The following is a 22,288-nucleotide window of genomic DNA, read 5'->3' as shown; positions in this document are numbered from 1 at the left end:
GCAAGTCAGACAAGAATAGATGCCTATATAATAGGTATAAAAATCCTTAATAAAATTAAGTACATAAAACCTGTGGTGGTATAACCCCAAATCCAATGAGTTGAATAATATTTGAGTAACATTGTTAATGGTAAGAAATGCAATAGATCCTGCTCCATTCTGTGAATGGAGAGTTCTGCAATTGAAATCATTAAAGCAGTGTCTTTGTATTTTACACTCCTAGGTCTGTGCTGGTGTGCACATTATCAGAGAAAGAATTTGATGTTGAATCCGACTGTAAGGCATCTCTAGTCCCTGCGCACCCAAGACAAAGCTTTATGGCCACTTGCCAAATAGCCATTGGCAGGGACCTGTGCCCCAAGTCTTCATCTTTCACCTCACCCATCATCTAGGCTTCTCAGAGTTCTTTGATTCCAAAGACAGTTGTGAATATGGGGGTAAGGAATGCCTGGTGATGAACTATGCAGCTGACATGAAAATTAAGATTACCACGCAAACATGCCAAATGTCCCAAAGTGGCTACAGGAACATTCAACCTACTTAACTCCTCCCTTACTCTCCCCCCAACTCCAAAATGAGTTTGCAAATGCTGAATCATGAGAGCACACCCCTGAATTCATCACAAGTGTAATGGTGCAAGTGGCACAGAAATCTAGGTGTTGTCAGTGGTGTCACAAACATTTTAGGGTTTTGTTTTAATCAGAACATTTTAAAATATTTCACAGGGAGGTAAAACAGGGAAAGGATTTAAAAAATTAAGTAGCAGCCATTTTTACCAAAGAACATAATCTGATTAGTGGGGGTTTCCAGCATTTTTCTGTAATTTAATATTTGCTTTAGGGAGCAAGTATATAACGCATAGATACCACCGTTAAAGAATTCAGAGATGGAAACTACCTGGAAGCTAAAACAATGGGGCTGAACTGGAATGTTCTTATGGCAAAAGAATATCACATGATGCAAGTGAACAGAGATAAAGCACTCATCCAGAATGGGTTTTCATGAAAGCTTAGAAAGGTCTAACACCACCACCCTACCCCCCCCCCCCCAGTCAGCTCTATTCTGAGCTTAATCTGACTAACAGGACTGATCTGAAAATACCCATCTTTTCCATACTCGCAACAGGAGAAAAATATCATGCATTAAGACAAAGGCCAAAGAAAAGAAAACAGAAGATGAAATCATCCCTATCTAGAAAAAAGGTTTCCACAGACAGATCTGTGGAGTCAAAAGTAAACAAACATGGTTTGTCACTTGCACATAGAAACCAATGACACAAGCTTTGCACAAACCAACATGTAACTGTGATTGTTGAACTTTAAAGAGTTCAGAAAGAAGGAAAACTTCATAAAGTTTCCAAAGCCTTACAGAAAACTGAAATTTCAACTAGGTGGCTTCTGTTGAGCAAATCTGGAATTAGTATGAGCACTATGCAAAGACTTCATAGCAGGCACTTTCCAAGTATCCGAAACAAGGTATTAATCTGGCCACATTGGAATCCACCTCCTGAAGGCAACACACTGAAAGCCTTCAAATTGGAAAAAAAAAGTAGAAAGATCCATTAATTCTCTTTGCCCCTTAAAAAAAAAAACCCATCTTTTCCCCCAGTCAGCTGTTTGCTGATCTAATTCCAGGCAGTTAAACATTCTCTACAGATTTTTATGTTAACGACCCATTAATTCCTATCTATTACCAGCAATGGACACTGTCATTATCTTGTCCTGAAAAGACAGATTGTTCAAACCCAGGGTTAACATACAAAAAGTTGCTTCAGTCAAGTCTGATTTTTTATAAATAAAAAAATCAAAATAAAAAGCTCCCATAACCCCCACAAAACAACAAAAAACACCAGTGCATTTTGACTTTCAGTCATTTGCTTACCTCAAGGCTTCAGTACAAGAAGGAAACCCAGCCTTGTGCAACTAATATCAAACGGGGCCTATTCTCAAACTCCTCTCTCTAAAATGAAGCAGTATTTCTAGTGGTACAGAAAACCCTGTAATTACCGGATGGTAAAGACACAGAATAAAACCTCAACTAAAACTTTCAATTCAAAGTGTACACATTTTCTTAATTCCCGATAGCAACTTTACCAGACTGCTAAAGAAGGTTTATCTACTGTACTAAGTTTTCAGATATGCAGGAGATGAATTCAGCTACACTATAATGTGCAGATATGATAAATTATGTGGAACAGCAGAATTATGTCAAAGGTGGCAGACCTAGAACTGTGCATTTACACCAAGATTGAATTGGACTGCATATGCATAAACCAAACAGTAACACGCAACCGTAAGATGCACAGTACTTTGAGTACATGTTTGCATAGTATATAATGTAAGCAAAGTCCCAGTATAATTCACTAGGAACAGTATCCAGAATTGACTAGCTACCAGGCAAACAGACTTACCCTTTCATGGCTAGATGGCATACAGTGACTTGAGTCAGAATACATATGTTTCTTAGGTAGCTGTTTCTTTTTTTTTCTCAGCCCATATAATTTCACGCTTACATTAGGTACATAACAGACAATGTTCCTCTGATGTCAGAGAAATAATTGCAATAATCTCTGTGCTGAATCAGAAGTCTCTTCTGGTTATGTTACATACAAAGAAGTGGAGGTGACTGGGAAGAAGATGGCTGCTCCCAAAAGCTAGGACTGTGCGCAGTTTCCCCACAGAGTCCTAAGTAATTACAGGTCAGAAACAGGAAACAATCACAACAGGTAGATTTTTTTTTCTTACGGATTAAGAAAAGTGAGTCATAGGAACTGCAAGTCAAGAACAAACCAGTTTCCCCTCTCACACTCCCATGATAGAGTTACTTGTTTCCCTGAATACACACTTTTAAAAAAATACAATAAAACCTAGGATATGTAACACATGAGTAATTCAACTTCACAGTTATAAATACTCAAATTACACTTACATAGAATATATCATCACAGAAAATAAAATTCAAGTCATAGAAAAGAATGAAGACTAAAGGGAAAGAAAAGGCAAGGTGGTAAAAGAGATACAAGTTTAGGGCTGTGCCTTCTATGAAAGCTCTTTAAAAGTTGAAGTAATTTTTTTTTGTTGTTCTTGGGGATTTTGTTGTGCTATTTTTCCCTTCTAAATTGGATAGAATAGAAAACCTTCAATCATCCATGAAGTAATCACAGACCTGTACCTCTCCCTACAAAACTGAAACAACTGTCTCTGCCAGAGAAGAGCCAACAAAACAACAGTCAGCTCTGGGTGTAAAGAAGCAAAGTAGCCAGGGCCAGTGAAGAGGGAACAAATGAAAGGTAGTATTTTAGGATTCACTTTAAAGCTAGATGTGTTGTACAGATTTGAGGTACCACTGCCACCACAATAGTCTGATGTAGTACAGGGATACTCAGGTGCTTTTCTATATATGTTATTTTACCATTTATTGTGAAAAGGATGCAGCAAATGCACTTGTACGAAATACAGAACATAGAACCAAACCCATGGCACAGCCCTTACCATCAACATGTATATGGAGAGGGAGGGGATTAACCCCAAAGGCAATTTAAATAATGGTATTTTATATACTTATATTTATATATATAAATAAATGTTCTCAGCAATCTCAGGGTTGTTTTTAGTGCATTGCTGTAAAAAAATTAGTGCAGTTCTCATTAATGTTTAGCTCATAAGGAATAAGAATCTATACATCTGTTCAGTCTCTTCTTGCCACACCTGAAACCCTTACACTGTTTCACCAAACTGAAGGTTTGTAGTCAATTTCTTTGAAATAAGGTGGATGAACTCCACACACTCTTGTGACAAGACATGGCAATTTTTGGCAAAACAATTAGAAAAATATGAGGTGCTCTGATCTTAGAACTGAAAAGTTTGTTGATTTAAAGCATTACGCAATGCATAAACAAAATTTATAAACAAAGATATGTCTCAACAAATCTATCCTTCATGCAAATGTTTCTTCAGCAGCTAACAACTTAAAAAAATTCTTACACTTGTTTATTTGGGGAAAGGAACTTAAATATGTGTTTCAAGTCCTTTCCTACAACTGGACCGAAGTTTCATGTCCTGGGAGTTGCTTCTTCTGGACCCTTCTCTCTTCTGAACTGTTGGAGAAGGGGAAGTTTCAGTCTCAAAGAGATTTACACTTCAGCCCCAAGTTCAAGGACTCCAGTTTCAACAACAGCAACATATTTATCTTCAATTTGAACCAGCAGGATGGTTTTATCTATATGGGACCGACTACTTGGATCTCTGCTGCAAGGCACCCAGCGGTGAATCACCTGGGGGGAAATAAAAAAGAAGTGTAATAAAATGTGAAGTTCCATGGGAAAACTGCCATATCAGTCATGGCTGATAATTCAAGACCCTTACAGGGCAAAAGGAGCAATAATGTAAGTGCTATACTGATATAGTTGCTCACTTTTCAGGGGCAGCATACCCACAAGGTAAGCTTACCTACTTAAGCCTTGCTGAAGAGCTGCAGCTTACCTGAGAAAAGCCAGCCTTTGATTTGAATTTCATCAGCTGACCCAAATCAGACCAAAGTTCATGCAAAGTGAGTAAAAACTGTTAGAAGTGTACATGTACTGATTTGGGATATTTTTATATCCCAAAGCTGTAATAGTTTTAAAATACCTCAGTATTGTACAGCAATAGCACAATTGTAGTTTATCAAGAGTTGGGTACAAACTACTCTCAAATCCCTTGCCCTAATTCTGTTCACTCTGAATTCAAGGTTGATCTTTTGAATTAAATTATTCAAAAATAATTTAAAATGAAAAAAAATACTGCAGAGAGGAAAGGTTTCAGAAACAGTGCTACAAGCTACTATCCCATACTCCTGGTTATGCATAGAATCACAGAATAGTTAGGGTTGGATAGGACCTTAAGATCATCAAGTTCCAACCCCCCTGCCATGGGCAGGGACACCTCACATTAAACCATATCACCCAAGGCCTTGTCCAACCTGGTCTTGAAAACTGCCAGGGATGGAGAATTCACAACCTCCCTGGGCAACCCATTCCAGTGCCTCACCACCCTAACAGGAAAGGATTTCCTCCTTATATGCAATCTAAACTTCTCCTGTTTAAGAATTCATGTTCTTTGATCTGCTGCTACCAAGGATTTTGCCTGATACTGACCATTAGAAAGCCCCTTTTTCCATACAGGCCCTTGTATGTGTCTGCTCAGCTGCCTCCCTAAAACTACACCTTAAATTTTTGGGTGCCCCAAAGGAACCACAAGGATGTTCCAGTAACATGGTTTTAAGTACTGCCAGCTCCACAGAAACAGAATTCTCAAATTTGCTAAATTCAAGACAAGGTAAGGTAAAAAAATAAGTAAAACATAATCCAGGCCAGGACAGTTTGCAGAGTTCTAAAGATTCAGGTGAAGAAGAAAGGACAGAACCCCACAATTAACCTACATCTTTCAAGACCAAATTCAAAAGGCCCCCATAATCCTCACTAAACCCAACTGACAGCTGGCAGTTTCTCTAATGCTCAGCTTTCTCTACTGCAGGAGATACAGACTGCATTCACAGGAGGAGCATTTCACCTAGGGAAGCAGGGCATCTTCACTTCCCCTTTGTTTGATGCAACAGCGTGATACTCAAGCAGTGTGTTCAAGTCTGACTTCAAAGTAAACTTTTTATGCTGCTGTATGGAGTGAGGTCAGGAATATTCTACCTTCAAATATATAAAGAATTTCCCAATAAAGTCCAAGTACTACATCCTTGTTCAGCTTCAAGCTGGTGCCTCTGTGGCAGCTAAGGGCAGACTCCAAAAAAGCATCAGTATCATGATTCCTTAAAAACTGTGCTTATGGCAAGAGTTGTACATAGATTATTACAACTCACTGTAACCACCCACTCACTTGGTTTTACCATCTCTCCTATTATGGCCGGCATTTACTTGATGCCCCATGAGTGATAACATGCAAAATGATGTCACTAGACAGCAAAGAGGTGGTAAGAATCTCTTGAGAAGGAAAAGGGCTCTTCTGCATGCTACTGCAGGTATCACAGAAAGATAATGCAGAGTATACCTTAATCTCAAAAGTCCTGGAAAAAGTAGATACAATAGAATGAGGACTGCTAAATTTCATTTCCTTGAAGAAACTCTATAATGTCTTTGTGTATTATATATACTGCACACGTAGCAAAATAAAAAGCAAAATTAGGAAAAATGCTTTTTGTATGTAGTAGGAAAGGTTTAAAGAGCTGGATTTCACACTAAGAGTCCTGACATAAGGCTTTGGCTGGTAAATTGCTTGATGAGCAGCACTGTAGCAGGTAAGAATCATTTCTGCCTGTTTGCAGAAAGGACTGCAGCTGCAGGATCAGAAAGGGAAGACTGTCCTGAGAGCTTACGATATGAGTATGTTTAAGCACAGGCAGCTGAAGCAGGCAGTGGAAACTATGTCAAGTTAAATCCTGTCTCTCTAATCACACATAGGATAATCTGGTGCTTTCCCCCTTTCACCTTAGGTCAAAAATGAGCTTCTAAAAAACCCTGCCAGTATCCTGCACCAAAAATAGATGAGAAGCATTAGAACAGCTTCCCTTGTTTTAATTCTCTCTGTAACATCAATCACTACACGTCTGCATGCTGCAACTGCAAAATACACAAACTCATGAAAAGAAAAAAATTGTCCAGTGATATCAGGTAACAGGACGTGTTTTGATACAACCCTTCACATTCACCATCTTGACAGCATGCTTGATCTGCAATAGCTAACAAGGAAATTCCGAAACTATAACATCTAAACTGAACACTGTTTACAACAGCTTTCTACTCGGTACTGACATAAGGCTTTGGCTTGTAAACTGCTTGACGAGGAGCATCGCAGCAGGCAAGAATACAGCTGTAGGATCAGAAAGGGAAGACATACAAGATAACCCTACTATGGTACAGTTTTTTTGTGGAAGGGATTTATTTCCAGGGCTCTTCCTTCACACACGTAACAAGGTAGATTTGGCATATGCTGTATTATCAGCATACTCCCATTTCTTACCTGAGGCTTGCACATACATCCACAGTGATGCAGACCTTCAGAGAACAAAATCCAGCCCCTGAATTAAATTTATAAATAATGCCTCCAATTGAGGTAACCACTCAATCAAAGCAAATTCTTATAAACTGTCAGAACTAACGTGTTCCAAATAAAAACAGTTTTATTGATGAACCAATGCAGAAACAATGTCAGTGACTCTTCCCTTTTACTATTTATCACTGGAAGAATACTGACTAGAGTATCTTTATTGACACAAAGATCTAAAAAACCCCATATGCTTCAGTAAAAACCAAAAAGGTTCAAAGATATAGTTTTTTTTTACCCCTAAAAAGAGCTTTAATCAAGAGACGAGTTTTCTAACTAACGCAATGACTTTTTATAAAACACAGGTATAACCCTAGGAAAAAGAGAGACACAGGTTCAAGTCATAGGTGTTCGCAAGTTTTAGCCACAGCAGATTTCTTTTTTAAGAGAAAGTAAACACTTAGCATGTACCTATAATTAAGAGGCACCTAAAGACAATCTTGACTATCTTCATCAGGATAATTTAAAAACAAATACTGTTAAGCATTCAGTTAAGGACTCGTTGGTAAACTGACCTTCTGTATTTGCCCAAGGATAGACAGTTTAACGAAAGGAAAATGAAGGTTGGATGAATGAGTGCAATGCCTGAGAGTTCATGACAAGAGCTGGAAGAAGGCAAGGAAGCAGAGGTAGTTGACAATGCTTGAATCGTCACCCTGTGTCTTTTGGATACAGCGGCAGTAATATCCTTCTGCTTCAAACTCAGATTCTGGACCTGCTCTTCCAGCAACAGGGACTTGGAGCACAGCTCCTGATCCATCCTACATTTACCTTTGGTCTTAACATCTAGGCAGACTGCCATAGCATCAAGACACTGCCATTCTTAAAATTAGCTTGTCAGCTTCTGAGTAAACTTACATGGCCTTCCATGCCTTCCTGAGGACTCCAGTCTTTCCAGCTGTTTCTTCCAGCTTTTAGCCGTATCACCTCATCTGGCCACTGCAGCTCTTTCCTTTTTGACACGTTGATCCCTTCCAGTACTTGACTGGGATCCATTAACTATAAGTAGGAATTGAGTTTTGACTGTTAGTTCAGCCAAAATTTAAGAGAAACAGATAAAATGTAGCTTTTCCATACTTCCAGAGAAGTGACCTTAACCCACAGAAACTGATTTCTGACCAATTTCAATGGTGGAAATTCAAGCTCCAGGCTAGGAAAAAGCCTGAGCAGCACTGCATTTGGAAATTAGGCTGTGGTTTCACACACAGAGCTGACAATACATCAGGTCACTGCTGTCTGAAGCAGCAGCTCTGGTTCCCCTTCCCACCCTTTCTTTCAGTTACACTGGCTCATGGCAGGGTCTAAGAAGATACCACAACATAAGCATAGGCAGCACATGGTCCAGTAGCAGGGAAGAGTTAAGTGATGATGAACTGTTAAAACTGCCTCTGTCACTTCTTACAGAACACATTAAGAAACACCATCTTGGAGAATTTGCTGTTGGGCTGAAGATCTATTTATCTACCAGCATTGTCAGTTGAGACCCACCCTGTGTTTAAGTAAACTGGCCTTTCCACAGGGGCAGCAGGAAAAAACTCCTGAAAACTTCTTCTTATTTAAGAACAGAGAGAGAACCACAGTGTCCACTATCCAAGGGTGCATGACAACTTTGCCTGTATCCTCCTCCCACTGAGGAATTAGGCAATTTGATAAAAGGGCTCCTGCCTGCAAACAAAAATTACTAAGTATAGACCTGCAAAATTAATTCATTAACTTCACCCACTATGATGCAGTTTAATAAGGATTACTCTACAATGATGTGATACTAGCAAGGAAATCATGTTTGTTATAATTTACCCTGTTAAATCCACTTCTTGATGTTTCTCACTAATATACTGCCAAAGGCATACACGTGGGGCTAATAAAAAGCTAGAAGAGCAAGAATACAAATTTCTGGATTTGCACAAAACGAGTAAGGCTGCATGATTAACTTAGTCAATGGTGTATTGCTTGCTGTTCAGTAAACCCAGACTTGAGGCAATAACCAAAGAATAAATACACATGAAAATGAATAAATATGTATGAAAGTGAAAATTTTTACTTTTGTGGAAGATCTAATTGGTTTAAATGAAAAAAGCTACCTGCTTTCTACTTTGCAAATGAAGCTGTTCAGTTTTACATGTTGTCATGAATAAAGGCAAACTAAGTATGAAGTGGAACTAAGCTCAGTTGACATTCTCAAAGCTGCACTACAGCAAAACATACAAGTAAACAGGGATGTCTAAGCATGCAAGAAGGTTGGTTGTCCAGATATCCTTTTCCTCACATTAGCTCTCCAAATGTAACTGCACAATAGCTGTATACTGAGGCATTCCAGACTGTGTGTGTATTTAGGAAGTAGTGATTTCAATAACATCCAAGGTAAAACTAACAAAAGCATGTGGAAGCATAGGTTAACTTGTTCTTCTTGACTATTCACCTGGATTCTGTAAATAACGTCATCCTTTTTGGCTTGCATTTGATTTGCAGGGCTTGCATTGCCACCTGACTGCGTTTCAGTTGCATTACTCCCTCCTTCTGTCCCTAGAAAGCCCACAAGGGCATGCTGTTTACAGGCTGGGATGCTTTGGCTGGAGCTGCTAGAAGAGGGCAGTCCATGCTGCGTGCTGACCCCAGTCTGGCCAGTAGGTTCCATCTGGTTCACCATAGACAGGCGGGACTGGATGGATGATGGAAGGTTACGAAGGGATATCTGACTGGTGGAAGAGCGCCGACAAGGCACAAAGCCCGTTGTGGATGTGCGAAGAGATGAATGACGACTGCCGTAGCAATAAGATGAATGGCTAGCTACTGAGGCACGGGCAGGGGAATGTCTGACAAGGCTCGACTGCACAGAGTGAGAGCTGTGACTGGTGCCTAAAAGTAAAAGATAGAGAATCAGGAGTTTGATAAAGCCTCCCACACACATTAGACTGCTGACAAACACCTTAGCACTTACAGACAAAACTTCTGGGTCTAATCAACAACATCTGAAACAGCTGTACTGCAGAATATCTGTTGCATTTCATATAGCAGAGCATTTGAATACATTCCCCTCATCTTATTTTGGCATTTCATATTCTGTTCAATTCCCAATCCCTTTAAAACAAGTAGCCTGAAAAACACTTCAGTGTTGCTCTTCCTGCACCAACTGTTTGTTTCTTAATATTACACTTAAGTTTCCTGTACTTAAGGCATTAAGGCAGGTAAATGTTTCAAAACACTGTAAACATTATTTCTTAGTATGCTTGACTAGATGTTCAAAGATTGAGTCAGAAAATTTGTTGGAGCAAAAGCTGTATTTAAACAAGTTCAGAAACATTTAATACACTTGAAAACAGGAGTTGTTGTTTATGAGAATTGGTGGTATTGTTTTTCCAATACCAAGTGCTTGTGGATACCTTCCCACAGTTAACAGACTAATTATTTGTGTAAAAAAAAGTTCATTCAACTAGATGCACTTTCATACACTTTCTGAGCAAAGGTAAAGTTTGGAAAGCCTTTTCTCAGCTTTACTGTTTATCACCTCCCTAGCTACAAATCACTACAGACTCCTGGATAGGATTCAGCTAAAATACTATGGAAACAGAAAATCCATTCTACTGTATAAGTAAGAACTATAACAACACTCAAAAATACAAAGTTTAGCACTTACAGACAATATGACAGAAGCAAAAAAAAAAAAACAACAATGAACCATCCTATCTGTAGAAACATGTTATAAAAGTTATTTAATCTATTTTGCCAGCACAACTATACCCCTACTGCTCCAATCTGTCTGGGAACCTTGCTTTGCAGAAAGCAAGACTGTAGTTTGAGATGAATCCAGAAGGTATTAACACTACATCAAATCACTTTTGCTTGCTTTATCTTGTAACTTAGGCCTGATCCAAAGACCTGAAAGGCCAGTTCTGCCTCTGTACTTGTATAAAGTCATTAAATAATATTGTACTTGTATAAAGTCATTAAAATAAAACAAAGCAACTTTACCCAAGGTGGAGGGATGAGTTGGTGGATGAGCTGCAGGAAGAATTGTCGGATGAGCTGCAACAGGAGGGTGCTGTACTGCTCCAGGTCCCTGCCCTGTAGTTGCATTCCCTCCTCCTTGTGACATGCTGCTCTGAGACTCATTGATAGTTGCATTGTTACTTGTGCAAGAAGCTCCACCTCCAGCATCTGAATCCTCAATATTTCCACCGCTATTGCAGCCAGCTCCACAGCCTTTCCTTAGTCTGAAAACATAATGCAATTGACATATTGTCAGGCCTCCTAATCATTATGATTCTAAGAAATGCCTTATGATGACAGGCAAAAGGCTTTACTCAGCACAATCCACAGCATTCCCCAAAAATCACATAAAACTTGACTTTGTCTCAGAACATGCTTCACAAATATAAATGCTGCTTTCTAAGAGCTTGCAATTTTCTTCATGACAACTATTGAAGTAACAGTAATTTATAGTAAGCCAAATGCTCATATGAAGTAGGTTTTGAAAAATCAAGCCTCTTCTGAAATACAATAGAGATAAAATTCTAAATAAAAATGCTGGTAGAACACCTTGGTTATTTTGTAATAGTTTAGTAAAATTTACGCTCTTTAACACATCAGTTGTGTATTGTTAGACTGCAATAGACTTTGTCTATTCAGATGACCTGAAATGTTAGGGGGTTGTGTTTTTTGTTTGGTTTGCTTATTTTTTCTTTTGAAAGTATTTGGTTTCTTGTTACCTTCAGTAACATACAGTTGTTTGAAGCACATACTGCCATTATCTGAATCGCAAATTCTCATGTGAATTCTGAATATTCAGACAGCAAGTTAGACAATGTTTTCTACTGGATATAATCATACAGGCTTTTCACTGCATCATTTGCGTTAATGAACTTCAGATGGACAAAAAAACCACAGCACATTCCTCCTTTCTTCAATTCATACTTTTTATTACTCTTTTCTTCCTGTTGCACTCAAACAATTGAGCACTCCTTTGTGACTGTATTTGCCCCGAGATTCAGAATCCCAAAGCATATACAGCTTGGCTCCATACACTGTTCTGTGTCATACTTTCACCTGTTATTCTATCCATGTGTCAGACAAGCAGATGGCAAAAGAAGAAAAACACCACAGACAGTAGTAAGTGTGGCATATTCTGGGGTGAAGCAGCACCTTCTGTTTGATGTGCTATACATCTCCAAGTGTAAATATGACCATCAAAACAGCTACACGACTGGCAAGAACCAGCACACATTTCTGAATGCCACACACCGCTGCCACTGTTGCTTTTGGAGCCACAGTCGTAAGTGGCCAGACCTTCAGTACAAGTTCTCATGGCCTGTAAGATACAGCACAGGAAGAGTTTGTACTGGGTTACAGGGGGGGCCATGTAGAGGGAAGATTATATTATCACTCCAGTTACTTGTTCTGGCTCTGACACACTGGGTACTTCTAAGCACTCATGAAATTCTAAGCAGCTAACACGTGTGTTACTATGGATGAGTATAGTCTAACAGCATTAATACTGCATTTGCATGCTAAATATTTGCCAGACAGGAACCCTACCAAACAGTCCTGATACTGTAAAAATGATATTGTAGACTGCAAAAGCGATGGTACTGAAAAAAAACAGGTTGTATTGTCTCTCGTTGTCAGACCTGAGATTAGAACTGGAGCTGTAGCTCTTGCATCTGTATTTTCCGTCCTGTTTTTTTTTCCAAGCTCTCATTTACATAATTTGTGGTGCATTACTTCCATGCCTTGAAATTAATCCTGAACCAAAGCAGTTGCCATATGCTACAAATATGCTTAAAACAAAAAACAAGACTTATTTTTATGTGACTGAATATTACAAAATTAAACTGTGGTAGGCATAGTTAATAGCAGTAGTTACTGAGACTAGTTAATGGAATATGAGAGTACTAACACATAGTAAATGAGAACTCATTTTCTCAGCTCACCTGTGCCATGTAGACACTATGAAGTTTCTGATGTTTCCTAAGCTGATAGCTCCCCCAAGAATCTGCTTCAGCTGTTCATGACTATCTGAATAGGAAGTAGTCAAAGGTGAGACGTAGATTGGGTATCCAATTGGCTGGTCACAGGAGGAGTTGATCATGTTCCTCAGAGCTTGTTTTGCATTTTGGATACTTCCTCTTTCTGGATTACGATTACGCAGGAAGACAAGCTCCTGCTGTTGTCCTGCCCACAGGCCACGCACACACTCCTTATTCACCTGCAAAAGCCAAGTAGAAAGGCTGTGTCAGAAAAGGAAACAATGACCGTGTGCTTTGCTGTACCTAGGTCTCCATGAATTTATGTAATACTGCACTGCAGAACTGCAAGCATTTATATTTATTCTTCACAAAGCTGAACTTTTGGACACAGGCTGCAACAGCAAGAATAAAGCAAATCTAAGAATGGGATGAGAAACAGATATTTTAAGTCAGAAACTGATTTTCTGATTAGATACTTCCACTGTATGAGAAGAGGCAGCCCTAGCAATGACATTGGTAGTAAAAAAAAGCAGTGTTTTGAGTTGAAGTAGCGGTTTGGTATAGTTATTAAAAATACACAACATACCATCACATTGTGAAACATGCACAAGACTTACCTTGATGACCCTGAAACTGAGATACCGCTTATTCAGCATAATGATCTTATATTCATTGGTGCCATCGTCCATCACATGACGCAGAGCAAGGAGGGAGGGAGAATTGGAAAGAACTGCACTCCTCCAAGCAGGGTCACCTTCATGTGCTATAACTAGATTTTCTTCATGGGTTGTTATGGCTTCATAGAGGACAGAAGGATCGTCATACTCATCTGGAGAAGTGAAGTGATCCTGTTTCCAAGAATGCACATACGGTAAGATTTGGTTAATATTTCAGATGTAACTACATAAAAAAAATATCAAACCTTTCACACCTCAAACTCTTAGGAAGCTCAGTGAAGGCAGACCAAAAATTATCAGGTACCTACTAAAGGACATGGTTAAAGATGAGCTCTTTTCCAAACAGACTCATTCTCACAGAGGGCCTATCTTTCAAGTACATGCTTTCTCATACTTGCTGAGGTTAGTTCACAGATGGCCTGGACAGAATTTGTGATTGCTCATCTTTGCCCTCACTTCACTATAAAAAAAATCAATCCCAATTTCAGTTTATTGAAAAATCAACCTCATTCTTACCTAAATCTTACTAATAGCATCAATGAGTAATTCCAAAGTGTCTGTTACTAAAACAATTCAAAGAAAAGAGAACAAGAAAAACAACTCCCATTGGAGGAAAGGGCTGTGCAGCTTTAAACGGCACAATAACCTTCTAAACCAATTACATCTATGTGGGGAGGGGAAGAGTGCAGCAAAATTTCAGAGATGCTGTTCACAAGGGAATAATCTCCAGATGAATATGAGACAGGGCTTGACATTCTCTGAACATTTGATGTAATTTTCAAGCTTTGAGCATAAACTGCATTCCCTTTTCCTCAATATCACCTTCGACATGAGCTATAACGAAACAAAGGACAAGATAAAGATATTCCCTCGTTTTCAGTTGTCCATCACTATCATATGCCCTTCTGTTCTCTTCCTCTTTTTGCTCTCTCCCAGCTTATTTTTAAAATAACGACTGCACAGAAATAAAAAGAACTGCACATATCCTCCTGTGTAATCTCTCACCTGATGTAGCTTAAGTGACATCCGTATTCCAGGAACCACTACTTTCCTCAGCAGTTCCATGTCAGCAAAGATCCATTCATCTCTAATTGAAGATATACGAAAATCACCCTTAAATAGGGCATGCAGGCCATACAAGAAGGATTCCAGATTACTGGTAAGGGGGGGGCAGAAGGAAAAGAAGCAAACAGCACAAATATTAATAGAAATACAAACATACCCACAAGTTCATCACTGACAAGAGCAAAAGATACCAAACTGCACAAAAATTCACATTTTCTTCTCCTTAAGTATAACTTACAGGATAAGACAGGGAGAACATAAGAGCAAGGATGTGTGTATAAGCAAAGCTTGGACAATAGATGTTTATATGCACTGAGCAAGTAATGAATAAACCATACACGCAATAGTCTCTTTACACAGACTAAAGTAAAGAGGAACACTGTGAGGAAAGCCCGACTTTATTACAAACATTTACAAAAAGAACGCTTCTCAGGGAATATAACACCACAGTGGCTCAGTTAAGGAGACAATGCAGCTTCAGTTGTGCATGCTTTAGTATAATATAAAAATCATGACAACTGTCTTACTCAAAGGCATAGATTGCTCCTTTTACTATGCTAACTTAAAAATGAGAGATCAAATATGCTATGATCACTCTTGCTGGTGCATATCTGCAAGACCTTCAAGGGGCAATTGGCTGATATTTAATTAGTCAACAGTTTCCCTGAAAGCAAAGCAGAATAGGTTTCACAGTCAGCACCAAGCTGGCCAAGGGCTTCCACATCCATTTATGCTTCTCTATTTTCTTTTTAAGCCATCACCTCGTGATTTCTTGAAACGTACAGCTACGTTTTACATAGTCTTTCTAAATTAAGTTGAGGCCGTTAATCTGCAAGGAAGAGACTGCCATATGATGACAGAGTTGAGTTGAAGATGATTCTTAGGAAATGCAGCTGCTTGCCACAGAGCCAGCTGAACTGTGAAACTTACACACTATGGCCTGATCTAACTTGCATCAAGACATGTTCCTCATTTTAAGAAGCTGTCCTCTTCACTCTGTTTCCATACAGGGCACATACTTGAAGGATATGGAATTTACTTTTAGAACTCAGCCAGTTTCCATCAGTTATATAACTGGTTCTTACCCACACCAGAATTCCTATCTTGCTCACTAAAACAAACTACTCAAATTCAAGCTCTCCCTTATTTGCTGTTTGGTTACATTTCACGGGCTGATGTAGTACAGGCAAGTTGCATATCTGTCCAGTTTAAGATGATACTTAATATCTTTTTCTTTTCTAAAGAGGTACTGAATACCTAACCTAGGAAGCCACAGGGATTTTGAGGAAGAGAAGATCACAACAACACTTTATTACCTTGACATGTGATGTGAAGCTGTTCCCAATGCTCTCCGCCCCAGAACACACAGTCCATAACACAATGTCACCAGGGGGGAGTCTTTACTTGCATCCAGCGGCTTGTAATAATAGGAAAAAAAAGGAATAGTCAGGTGAACAAAGTAAAAGAATGGCCACAGAAAAGCTGTTCTGCCAGCAGTAAAAAGACCCAAACACATGCAAAGGTACACACACTCAAGTGTTGTGCATGTACTTACCACACCAGTTCTTCTTGCTCAGACTTTCAACAGGAGCTTGGATTTTTTTAAAAAGGTTTTGCAAGTACGTAAAATACTTGCAGAGGCAGACACACACATACTACGTTTGAAATAAGACAAATCCTAGGCTTAACAGTTGCCTGCAACATTCCTCATGGATACTGTGTACCTTGTATGCAAACTGTCAAATAGCGAAACTATGGGGTTAAGACAGTAATATTCTCCCGCAGCAAGTTTGCCGATGACACCAAGCTGTGTGGTTTGGTTGATACGCTGGAGGGAAGGAATGCCATCCAGAGGGACCTTGACACGCTTGAGAGCCGGCTAATGCCGACCTTATGGAGTTCAACCAAGCCAAGTGCAAGGTCCAACAGCTGGGTTGGGGCAATTCCAGGCACAGCTATAGCTTGGGCAGAGAAGATATTCAGAGCAGCCCTGAGGACAAGGATCTGGTGGTGTTGGTCAATGAGTAAATGAACATGAGCCAGTTTCAGTGTGCATTCCCAGCCCAGAAAGCCAAACATTCTGGGCTGCGTCAAAAGGAGCATGACCAGCAGGTCAAAAGAGGTGATCTTGCCCCTTTACTCTGCTCTCATGAGACCTCACCTGGAGCATTGTGTGCAGTTCTGGTGTCCTCAACATAAAAAGAGACATGGAACTGTGGGAAAAGGGGAAGTTTAGATTGGATATAAGGAGGAAGTTCTTTACTGTAAGGGTGGTGAGGCACTGGAAGTGGGTTGCCCAAGGAAGTTGTGAATGCTCCATCCCTGGCAGTGTTCAGGCTGGACAAAGCCTTGGGTGACATGGCCTAATGTCAGGCATCCCTGCCCATGGCAGTTGGGGCTGGAACTAGATGATCTTAAGGTCCTATCCAACCCAAACCAGTCTGTGATTCTATGATATTTTTTGTCAAAAAAGTGGATTTTCACTTACTGGAGTATGTAATTCTGAGTTTTCAGGAAACTTCCCTGGCCTACAGCTTTATTCAGGAAGAACTCAGCCTCAGCTCAAAACCATTAGTAACTGCATAGGGTATATAATGCCCTATATAATAGTAGAATTCATTTAAGTGATTAAACCCGATTTTCAAAACCTACACAAAATTTTTCACAAGACTGTACTTAGAAGGAAGCAATGTTCTTCAGCTATTGTTTGTCATGTGACTGCAGAACATTAAGTCTCACACCTGTTAAAACAGACTTCTAATTAATCTTTTACCTCCAAAGTAAAATTGAACTCTTAAGTCTCAGATCCCAAATTCCAATTATATTCCTGACCCTTTAATCTCATTCTCAAAGGCAACACTACTTTGACTTGACCACATAGGTTTTTGTATACAGTAAGAAGTCACAGTATCCCTCTACAAATGTACTGATGTTTCTGCTTAAAAGGTGGAAGGATATGGAGAGAGGAAAAGGGTAAATATGGGATGATCATTTTCACAAGCCAATAATTTCAGTGGTCCACAGGAACTTTAGAGTATGACCACTAAGAAAGAAGTGGTCACTCTTATAAGCTGGCAACAGATAATCAGTTGGAGTGGTCTGGGGTTTAAGTTAGGGTTGATTTGTAAACACTGATATCCAAGCACAAAAACATCAGTTCTATATTCTTTTGTAGGTAGACAAATGCCTGACTAAGGTTCAAGCTGGTAAATAAAAATTTCATTAAAGAACAGGTTAAATCACAGACTACTTACAGAATTTATTTAAACTCACATCTCAAGAGCAGATCAAAGCGACTAAACTTTAAATTAATATTCAATTAAAAATCTCATTTATTTTAAAAAAGTCAGTATTAAGCAGCCTGCAGGTCAAACCAGAGTGCACTTCCCTCACACATCCATACTCACCTTTTCTCTTCGAGAGCAGCAATATTCTATCCAGTTCAAATATATCATACAGAAACTCTCTCTTGAGATCCCTGCTAGACGGTGGTCATAATCCTCATCGATATTGGGGTTAAATGTTGGGTCTACATCAACGTAATTGCGGTCTGTGCACAACCGCAGTCCTTCCTGCATTGTCTCATTAGCTAACCATTCCTCTAGCTTGGGGGATGTTGTGACATAATAGATGATTCCCTGAAACAGCAGTAGTTAAAAATATGAGTCAGTACTGCAATAAAATAAGAGCCAGCAATCTCAACTGTTTCAACTCATTTGCATTATTTTCTTGGTGATGAACAAACCTCATACACAGTAGCATTTATTTGGCTCACAGATGCAGCAAGTTTACATGGAAAATAATACAGGTTTGCATGCAGACATGTTATTCAAAGACTTGAGATTTTTGAAGCATCCACTGAAGGAATAAGGAAAGGAAAAAAGGATGGGACAGGATTCTCACTGTAAATTTGCAGAAAAATACAAAGGAGTTTTTATCTAGTTAACATGGAGGCTTAGACATTGAATTTCTAAATAATTCCAAGGCCAAGTAAATGACAAGACAGTTTTAACATTCTCATGCTTGGGGAGAGGGGAGGAAGAGTGGGAAAACAACAACTTCTGTGTGAATAAATATCTTGGAAATATTTCAAATTACAAATTTTCAGCTCTCAAAGAGAGTAGCTTATGAAAGATCTCAATTAGTCAACTGATTATCTGAAGGAATCAGAGGCCTGGACGTCCTCTTGCAATTCTAGGACAGGTATTTTTTTGTATTTGAAAAAATAAAGAAAAAACTGGTTTGGACAGCTTCTAAAGACCAACACAGCTTGTCTTTCTCCAGGACAGAACACTCTATTTAACTTCTCTTAACTATTTACAACACAGCTGTTATGTTTGGGTAACAGCTCTCAAGTTACTACTGCAGCTTCAGCTAGGAAGACTACAGTCATTGTCCTGCTCATGCACCAAAGTATCATGTAATCAGCAGGACAGCAAACTGCTCTCCTTTGATGAAGGTATACATCTGTAATAGGTATCACATCTGTGATCCTTATATGAAAGGCACTAGAAGTTCAAGACATTAAGCAGTTTCTAGGTGTAATCCAAATCCAGTCTACCTTCCCCAACGGTTGTACTGATCTGAATCATACCTTCACATAGTAAGTGGTGAGAATTTTCCGGAGATCAAAGACTTGAAGCATGGAAGCCGCACTGTTGTCTGTGATGCTGTAACCCTCCAGAACATACTTTGTCACAAGCACTTCCCAAGCCAGCCAACGCTGCCCAAAGGCAGCATTAAAGGAAAGCATGTGAGGAAGGTGGCCAGGTTCACAGCAACAAAAGCCTTCATCTTCCTCTACACCTTCAGTGATGGCCTCTACTTCTCGTTGCTGGCAGTAAGTCCCTTAGGAGAAAGCAGAGAAAGAAGAAAGAGTTGAACACTTTATATGATTGACTTAATGTTGACATGTGTTCGAAAGTGTTTAAAATACCACCCATCTCCAATTATGTTCCTGTAGCACCAAGTGACCTATCTGCCATTAAACACAAGATTTGGATAGCTTGCTTAATCACTCTAGGATCACATTTTAATTAGGTGTATCTAAGACTCAATTACAGTAGCCATATTGCACTAAAACTGAAACAGAGACTTAGCATCAACTCTGCTAGAGCAAGCTAGATTTCCCCTCATAAAAGACACAGGCATGAAGCAGCCCTACAGCCCCTTTTCAAAGCAATTTCTTTACAGGATGGAACTGGAAGTAACTTAAGTTTCCAAAGCAGAATTCCATTTTTTAATACAGACAGCTAAGGAAAGAGTGTAACACACTCACCTCTGAATTCAAGCCCCCTCAGCTGGAAGGTGACCAAGCCATTTCCTATCTCTATAAGGTGTACTAGTGCATTGAGGTAGTCAGAGGCTAGGATGAAGCAGTCCCCAGTACTATAGTTTCCCCACCGACCCAACAATAAGTCTCCACACAGGCTGTGCTGAAGGGAACGGGTTAAATGTTCATAGAAGATTGAATTCAGGTTGTTATCATCTGAACCTGCAGGAAGATTGGATGTGGGTTATTATCTGAACCTGCAGAAGAACATCAAGCTTGAATGTCAGGTATCACTTCACATTCCATCCTACACTTTTCTTAACATTGTTTCAAGGTCATTCTCTACACACACAACCCCCTTAAGGGACAACTCCAAGTGAATGCTACATGACATTTAGTATTTTTGACCAGTATTTTCCCCTTCGTAACTCCTACAGTTCTACTCTTGCATCTCCCACCCATCTATTCCACACAAAGGGCAAAAGCAAATGAGCACAAAAGTATCTCGGTAATGACTGTGTACTGTACATCACATGACATTGAGAGTCCCTCAGATAACGTTTACCTTTTTAAAATTACATAAGACTAAAAAGCAAAACAGCTTAATGCAGATGCTTGTAAGTAAAGCAGTAAAGCACAGACACAGACGTAAGGGGGAAACAAGAAAGTTATCGGAGTGTCTAATGAATAAAGCAAGAATGAGATAATGGAGGAGAAAACAGCCAAACATTGGGCAGAGTTGAAGAAGATCAAAGGCAAACTAATCATGAACCCTATAAAGGCCCTATAACACCATCCCTCCTCTCCCCCCCAAAAAAACCAACCCAAAACCCCACCACAACTGCTTCACCCCAAAAAACCCAACCCAAACCACAGAAAACCCAGACTAGGAAAGGCACCTGGATTTCGATCAAGCTGTGAAGCCAGTCTTGTATTTGAGTGATCCACACGTTTTGTACTGAAAAAATCATACAATAAAGCATACTTAACACAAAATGTATTACTGCAAGAAAATCTAAGGGAAGAAGTAACTAACAGAATAAAAACTAATAAAAATATTCCCACTGAAAGTTTCAAAAAGTTGTTTGAAATTATTTTATATTCAAATTTGCTGCTCTTCTCATATGTAATAGTATTTTCTGTTTTATGATCCAATACCAAAAAGTTTGCCCACAGTAGGCAGCCATAGAATAATATTTAGCTTTAGAGATAATAAATGTATGCATTTTCTTAGATAAGTATCATAAAGCTTTAGATGTGACAAAGTGAAAAAAATAAAGCAGCACAGCTAACATTCTAGTAGACTTTACTGAAAGGGAAATTTTCAGAAAGTTCTTTCACTGGCTGAAGTTACAACTTTAACTCTGGGAATACTATATTTAAACTGTTCCAGTATTAGAATGGAAAAAAAAAAAGGCAATAAAGCAGCGAAATGAAAGAGTTCTCCACAAATAACAGAACTATCCACTCATCTTGCCCTATGCTGTTAAACATTTTACTGGTCTGATCTCCAAAAATATTGGACTTCAGACAAATAAAACTACAGGAAGGTATAATCTGACATAAAAAAATCTTTTACTACTGATCCCACCTTGATCAAAGATGATTTACTTTAAAAGATATTTATATTGAGGTTAGCCAGTTTTAGTTGTGAAACAAGCAGTAGTAAACACAGGTCAAATACAGTTATGAACTGCCCCTCAAAACCTTCTTGTACATAAATTCACTCTTTTTACTCAAGAAGCTAATGTTGCTAGTATAAAAACCAGCTGCTACAGCATTTCAGAAGCAAGTTCATTGAAAACACTCAGTACTATAAACTGGGAAAACAAAGCAGCACTTGGAGACGTAAAAAGTAAAAAAGGCAAACACACAGCAACCCACCCCTCAAACCAAAATGCCAACAACTTCCCAAAACCAATACATTTGTACAGAAAAACAAAAGGACAAACTTTAAGGTTTTATTTCACCTACTTGTAGTCTCTCTCCCAGAATTTGACAGGCCTGGCATATGAAGTGATGAATATTGCACTTCCCAGAAAAGGATTCAGTGGAGTAGAGAAGAAAGCTGACACAGCTGCTTGGACAAACAACATTGCAGAATCTGTAGGATAACAGAATTAAGGAAAGCAAAGTAACAACTACTATTGTACAAGCTCCTGTGATAGTATCCAAAACAGACAGCAACACCAATTAAGACCAAAATAGTATCTCTAGAAT

The 22,288-nt window shown here is 39.1% G+C and overlaps 1 protein-coding gene across 12 annotated transcripts in view; it reads right to left on the bottom strand.

Annotated features, from left to right (window-relative positions):
• Positions 1–1,833: 1,833 nt before the first annotated feature.
• Positions 1,834–22,288, bottom strand: part of PCNX1 (pecanex 1) — an 86,813-nt gene continuing 66,358 nt past the window's right edge. For 10 of the 12 annotated variants that reach the window (XM_057421366.1, XM_057421368.1, XM_057421370.1 and 7 more), the window contains 13 exons: positions 22,043–22,172; positions 20,968–21,026; positions 20,075–20,290; positions 19,391–19,644; positions 18,204–18,434; positions 16,113–16,213; positions 14,737–14,887; positions 13,672–13,902; positions 13,019–13,293; positions 11,061–11,302; positions 9,511–9,947; positions 7,950–8,090; positions 3,099–4,273 (listed from right to left, as the gene is read on the bottom strand). In XM_057421366.1, coding sequence (XP_057277349.1) covers positions 4,133–4,273; positions 7,950–8,090; positions 9,511–9,947; positions 11,061–11,302; positions 13,019–13,293; positions 13,672–13,902; positions 14,737–14,887; positions 16,113–16,213; positions 18,204–18,434; positions 19,391–19,644; positions 20,075–20,290; positions 20,968–21,026; positions 22,043–22,172 — 2,609 coding nt within the window. In that variant the 3' untranslated portion in view covers positions 3,099–4,132. Of the gene's footprint in view, positions 2,685–3,098; positions 4,274–7,949; positions 8,091–9,510; positions 9,948–11,060; positions 11,303–13,018; positions 13,294–13,671; positions 13,903–14,736; positions 14,888–16,112; positions 16,214–18,203; positions 18,435–19,390; positions 19,645–20,074; positions 20,291–20,967; positions 21,027–22,042; positions 22,173–22,288 lie in introns of those variants that run through there. The other 2 variants (XR_008973760.1, XM_057421375.1) reach the window with 2 other exon arrangements.

Source organism: Pezoporus wallicus, unplaced genomic scaffold (genome assembly GCF_028554395.1).
Source record: "Pezoporus wallicus isolate ANWC-B61680 ecotype Strahan unplaced genomic scaffold, APGP_CSIRO_Pwel_v1 contig_2144, whole genome shotgun sequence".
NCBI classification, from domain to species: domain Eukaryota; kingdom Metazoa; phylum Chordata; class Aves; order Psittaciformes; family Psittacidae; genus Pezoporus; species Pezoporus wallicus.
This window is presented reverse-complemented; position numbering and strand designations above follow the sequence as displayed.